The sequence below is a fragment of the Miniopterus natalensis genome, chromosome 9, assembly GCF_054644295.1.
Source record: "Miniopterus natalensis isolate mMinNat1 chromosome 9, mMinNat1.hap1, whole genome shotgun sequence".
Classification (NCBI taxonomy): domain Eukaryota; kingdom Metazoa; phylum Chordata; class Mammalia; order Chiroptera; family Miniopteridae; genus Miniopterus; species Miniopterus natalensis.
The window spans coordinates 28,065,517-28,071,516 of NC_142089.1; the positions used below are offsets into that span (position 1 = coordinate 28,065,517).

The 6,000-nt window shown below is 58.6% G+C and overlaps 1 protein-coding gene across 1 annotated transcript in view; it reads right to left on the reverse strand.

Annotated features, from left to right (window-relative positions):
- The window catches only part of TRABD2B (TraB domain containing 2B), a 190,083-nt gene extending 186,202 nt beyond the window's left edge, over positions 1–3,881 (reverse strand). Inside the window, exons 1-2 of the mRNA XM_016199303.2 lie at positions 3,780–3,881; positions 1,129–1,689 (exon numbers count right to left, since the gene is read on the reverse strand). Coding sequence (XP_016054789.2) covers positions 1,129–1,689; positions 3,780–3,881 — 663 coding nt within the window. The remainder of the gene's footprint in view (positions 1–1,128; positions 1,690–3,779) is intronic.
- Between the last annotated feature and the right edge of the window lie 2,119 nt (positions 3,882–6,000).

Genomic DNA, 6,000 nt, shown 5'->3' on the forward strand with positions numbered 1-6,000 from the left:
TTGCATTTCCCCTGGAAAAACAAAGGCCAGAGATCTCTGAAGGGGGATCAGTTTCTGCTGCTGTTTCCCTGGTGAAGAGCTTGCAACATCTTGGGAGCAGCAAGCAGCTCTGGTCCCAGTGGTAGTTTCTAGCCTGGCCAATTTATAGGACTGTCTTCGTAACAGAGGAGCATGCCTCCAGGGCCATGCCTCACTCCTCACTGGGGCATTGGATGGAGCCCCATCTGGGGGCCTCCTAGCTGGAGCCCCCAGCCCTGATGAGAGCCCCCATCCCTGTTCTCAAGGCACAGATGTGAACTCATTGTTCCCGGGGCCTCAGAGTTGAGTTTGGGGCCAATGAGTGGCGAGTGACCTCTGCCCATGGAGACAGGGCTTTTAATGACATTTTGCTGGATCAGGTCTTCTCTGGCAGCCAGAGACTTTAAACCTCCTAAGCTCCTCCCTTCTCCCTGCCCCCACTCCTAGGTTCAGAAATCAGAACTGTCAACCTTTAAGTGAACACATTTCTCTGAAATTATTAACCCCAAAACTATCCTGGCTGGCTTTCACCCAGCCTAGGGAGGCAGTCCGAGGGTTGCCTGAAGCTTTGCAAAGGTCCAGGAAATCCAACAGTGCTTAATATCGAACAGCAAGCCACAGACACCAGGTCCACTCACAACACCTGCCCTGCGCCCAGTCCCAGGCACCACGTCTCCCTCTCTGTGTCCTCTGTTTACTTGCTGCTACCTGCATGTGTCCACACAACAACCTCCAGACAGCCTCCTGATCTTGAGATCAGGGGCCTCGAATGCAAACTTTCAGCTCCCTCTTTTTGTTTTTCATCACTCTGATGCTCCCAGGGAAATTCTTTCTGCTCAGGCAAGCACGGCAGGTGGGAGTGTATATCCCCGACAGGTAACACCACTGAGAGGGACGCAAACACCCAAACTCTTACCCCCAATGCCAGCACATACCAGTTTGCCCTCATACCACCCCAAAAGCAACTGGCGAGTCACTCCATAGTCCAAAAGACCTTCTCCCTTTGGGGGAAGGATAAGCTCCGGCTGCCAGAGAAGGAAGACAATCAGAGAAGAGAACAAGGGCGCATAGGGGCTGCCCAGTCCCGGGGACCAGGTGCCCTGTGCCTACCTGGGAGAAGTTGAGCCCATTGAGCGGATGGCACTGCTCCTCCACCCGCTCCACAGCCCCCGTGCTCTTCTTCATCTTCTCGGCCTGCTGCGCCAGGTAGAGGTCTAGCACAGGCACACCCCGGGAACGCACGTCAGTCTCAGTGAGCGAGTTCACCATCAGCATCACCCACACAGGCCTCTTGCGCTCCCAGTTGCCTGCGATGGCGTTGAACAGGTAGTCCGCGTAGAGCCCCTTGCCCCGCTGTGCAGGCGTCATCCACGAGGGCATCATCAGCTTCACGTAGTCCAGGTGGCGCTTCAGGCGCCAGTAGAGTTCCCGGGGCAGCACATCCTGCAGGTTCTCCCCATGGGGCAGCAGCTGGCAGCTGGCCAGCGCAGAGATGGTGTAGGGGTCTGTCAGGTCCAACTCAAAGTAGACGCGGGCACTGGCCTCGAAGGCTGCCTTGGAGTTGTCCGGGATGAAGTCCCAGACGCGTGTGTAGGGGACGTGGATGGTGCCAAACAAGTAGGCCGGGGGGTCACGTCGAATAGTCCACAGGAAGGAATTGAGGTCCCTTTGCTGCAGGGGGAGAGGAGAAGGAAGGCAGTGAGGTTGATGGCAGCAGAGCAAACCAAGGTTAACACAGACGGGGCAGGAGGAGGTGGGGATGGAAGGCAGGCAGACACCTACTCGGGGCCATGGGAAAGAGAGAGGTCTTTGAAAGCTGAAAGACCCACAGGCAAATCCTGGCTTTGCACTGTCTTAGCTGTATGATCTTGAGCACATTGTTTCAATTCCACAGACTCAGTTTCCCCATCTATAAAATGGAGGGGTGAGAGCAACTACCTCAGGGGTTAATGGGAGAATAAAAACACACAATATATCTAAATAAGCCCTAAGAGCAGTGCCAGGCATGGAGGAGGAAGGGGCAATGAAGGAAGCTCTCATTATGATTAGCTTTCACTGTTTGTGCCAAGGTCTGCCACATCACCTGAGAACATTCATGCTTGGCCAAGCCAAACCTTCACCAGTGGTGTTTCATAGGGAGGGTGGGGAGAGGGGGAGCAAGAGTACTGCTCTGGTAAGAAGGGAGGAAGTCATATAACTGAAATCCAACCATTAGAAGATACTTGCCAAGAGCACTTTGAAAGCAGAACACCTATTAAAAATAGCACACCTATTTAAACAGCGACTTCCCATTCATCAGGGTGGATACGGTTTTCCTTTTGGAGGGCAGATCTGAGTGTCAGCTACTCTGCTCAACCAGCTGAAACCACAGATGAGAAAGTGCTTTAAAAGCTACAGGCTAAGTGAAGTCTCAGGCCCTGGCTTGGGAGCGGAGGATGCCATAGAGCCAGTCCCAAGAAATGTACATGCTCTGGGTGCTTTCCGGGCTGCTCCCCTAAGTAAGGTGCACCTGGTCTCCAACCCCATTTTTCTGTCATCTATGACCTGAGCTCTGACAAGGGTGTGTGTAGGGGTGAACAGAGAGGGGCTTGGAAGCAGGGGTCATTTCTCCAGATTCAGTTTAGGGTCAGGGGTTAAGGGGCATGAGAAAGCAATTGTCATTTCTCACAGGCCAAGTCATTTTCCATCCAGAAAAAAAACAAAAAGAAAAAAAAAACCCTGGACTGTCAGTCCACACAGCACCTGCAAACTTAACTCATAACATTTTTCTACCCGATTTTTTAGCAGTGAAAAGAATGTTTCCGGGTGGGTGCAGGGAATGGTACCTTACTTTACTAACAACCAACAAGTGTAAATCCCAGCATGCTGGAGATATAAGCTGGCTCTGAGCGCCCAGCAGGCCACCGAGCTCCCTGCTTCAGCAGGAGTCAGGACGCTGGAGGTGCACCTTGTCCAAGGTCAACTACCTCTCTGCTAACAAGGCAGTGAGTGAGGACCCCACAAAATCACCTCCTGGTCCTCTGGCCTCCAACTTAGGGTTATTTTCAATGTATTAATTTACACTTTGAGGGGGTATACTGTGGGAAATCAAGAGATTCCTTGGTTTGGAAGGAAAATTAGGAGAACCAATAATTACTCAACCCCGAGGAAATATTAGGGCAGCATGTATTTCCTGGCACTGCTTTTCCTCTCCTCTGGAATCTTCCCCTTTTTTTGTGAAATAGGGGCATTTGGAAGAGTGGGTGCTGGGGGCCTGGGCTGGAAAGGGAGAGAAAAATGGGAAACTGCACTGGGGAGAAAGTTTGTCTTGGGTCAGAGTGGGAGAGCAGGGGCGCCGGGAAGCCTGGGAGGGGGCAGCGTGTGAATGAGAGAGGGTCTGATGGAAATCAGAGGGAAAAGGGCAAGGGATGGTAGAAACAGAAGTCACGGCGGGCAGAGAGAACTCAGGGGGATCTAGGCAGGATAAAAGCGAGGAAGTAACGAGCCAGAGGGGCACAGAGAGGAAGCATCCGAGCAGGACCGAGAGCTGAGAGCCCAGAGCGTCCGCGTGTGCAGGAGGAGCGGCAGAGGGAGCGCCCATCTCGGCTCACGGGCGGAGCTGGAGCCGAGACGCCGGGAGCTGGGGAAGGGCGCCCGAGGCAGCACCTGGCGGGCGAAGGTGGAGCGGGCGGGCTGAGGTGTGTGCAGACGGCAGGACCCCAAGCCATCGTCCCGGGGGTGCCCGGGCAGCCGGGAGAGTGGCCGGGCAGGCGCTCGCTCACCGATCCGGGCGGCCGGCACTGTCCTCCGTCCGGGGGCTGCGGGCGGGCGCGAGCGGTGGCGAGGAGGACGGCGAGCAGCGGCCCCGCCAGGGCGGCGTGCATCCTGCCGGGGCCCGCGGGGCGCGGGGGACCCTCCTGGGCGGCGCCCCCTTAGCGGGGCGGGGAGCCCCCAGCTGGGCACCGAGGTTCCTCTGGAGCGCGGGGCTCGTTGCGGGATGCTGGGAGCCCTCTGGGGCGTGGCTGGATGTCCCTGCAGAACCTGGGGGTCCCTCGGGGGCGGGGCTCCGTCAGTTGGAAGAGGGGTACCCGCTGGGGCGAGGCCCCTCACCCGGGCGCGCAGCCCCGTCGGCCAAGCCCCGGGGCTCTGAGAGCGCGCGGGGGTCGCGGGGCGCGCGGAGGTCCTAGAGCTGCGTCGCGGTCCAGGGGCGCGCGGGGCTCCCGGGGCGGTACTGGGATCCCGCGGCGTGCAGCGTCCCGGGGTTATGCTGGGGACCCGGGGCGCGCAAGGTCCCAGGGGTGCGCCGCGCTCCAGGGGCGCGCAGGGGGACAAGTGCGGCGGCGGGCGCGGCGGGGGCGGGGGTCGGATCTGTGCGCCCAGCTGCCCCTGAGCCGGGCTCAGAGGGGCGGCGGACGGCCGCGCGGCCGCTGCCCGGGCTCCGCCATGCTGCTCCGCGGCCGGGAGGGAGGGAGAGAGGAGGGCGGGAGAGCAGCGCGGAGCCGGGCCGGGCGGGGGGCTGGGGCCGCCGGGGCGGGGGGAGGGGAGGACCCGGCGCGGGACGCGGGGGGCGGGGGGCCGCGCCGGGCCGGGCCGGGCCGCTGGGAGTCCGGGCTAGCTCCGCGCCCGGGCGCGGCGAGGCGGGGTCTGATGGGCATGGCAGGCGCTCGCTCGCTCCTCTCTTGCTCCCTCGCTCGCTCCCTCACACACGCGCGGAGGGAGGCGAAGCCCGCAGCAGCCACTTCCCAACTTTCCAAACTTCCCAGCGCAACTTTTTCCTCTCCTCCCCTGCCCGCGCCTCCTCCTCCCCCATTCCTCCCCCTTCCCGTCGCCTGTTCCCCGCCGCGCCGCAGCTTCCGCACTCGGCCGCCAGAGGGCGCCCAGGCCGAGGCCGCGCTCCGCCGACCTCAGTGGGCTCCGAGGGCCGCGGACCTGGCGGGCGGCGGCAGGTTTGAGCACCTGGACCCGCCTGTCCCCGGGCATCTGCTGCGCAGGTCCTGGCGGGAGCGAAAGCGAGAGGGTCAGGAGTGGGCAGGCACCCCCCGACTGGCTGGGAAGGCAGCTCTCAAAAGAATACAGGGAAGCTGGTATGTACAACTTTGTACCCCGACACTTTTCTGACTCTGGCATGCGCTTAGTGGGTGCTCTGCAAACACTAGCTGAATTAAAACAACAAAATAACCTTCCTCAAAATTCCTTAGAACTTTCCTTCTGAACAATCCTGTCTCATCACTTTCTTTGGACCCTCACGGGATCCCTGTGAGGGGCCTGGGAGGTAAGGATTCCTATTGCAGTTCCTTAGACCATAAGAATTGAAAGAGCCCTTGAAACCAGCTCCCTGCTGCTCCTGACGGCAAATGAAGCTTAGATAAGGCCAAGGGGCCAGGCCTAAGCCTCTGGGCATTTCCAGCAAATGGGGAGACTGAGTCACAGTCACCAGTTCTGTTAAATGAGAGTTGGCTGACTCTGCTTATCCTGACAACCGAGATTGAAGTATGAATTAGGTAGAATTGTCAGGAGCCCACAGGCTTGAAGAGGGAGACAGACAGGAACAGCCACACAAAAAGATGGTTAAAATAAGAATGGTGAGTGCCAGAAGAGACAGAATCACGGGTAAATGGAAACAGAGGCTAACACAGCCTGGAGATTCAGGGAAGACTCCTGCTGAGTGAGGAAGGTGCACCAATTCTTCCAGGTGAAAGGCACAGAGGTGGGAGAGCGCAGGTGCCTGCAGCGGTCTGCAAGCAGTTAGGCACAGCTGGAGCAAAAAGCCAGGAGCTAAGGTTGTGTTTCCTGACCAGGCTGCAGAGTTCGCACTTTATTTGTACTAGGTAATGGGGAGTCATTGCAGGATTTGAAGTCCAGTGTGGCTAGAGCAGATCTGTGCTTTTAGGAGGCAGGGATTGGAGGGGGGGAAGGAAGAAAGGCAACCTGTGGGGAGATAGGTAGGGAGTGGGAGAGGTCTCCTGACTCCCAGCCCAGTGCTCTCCCACTGCTCCCACTCAC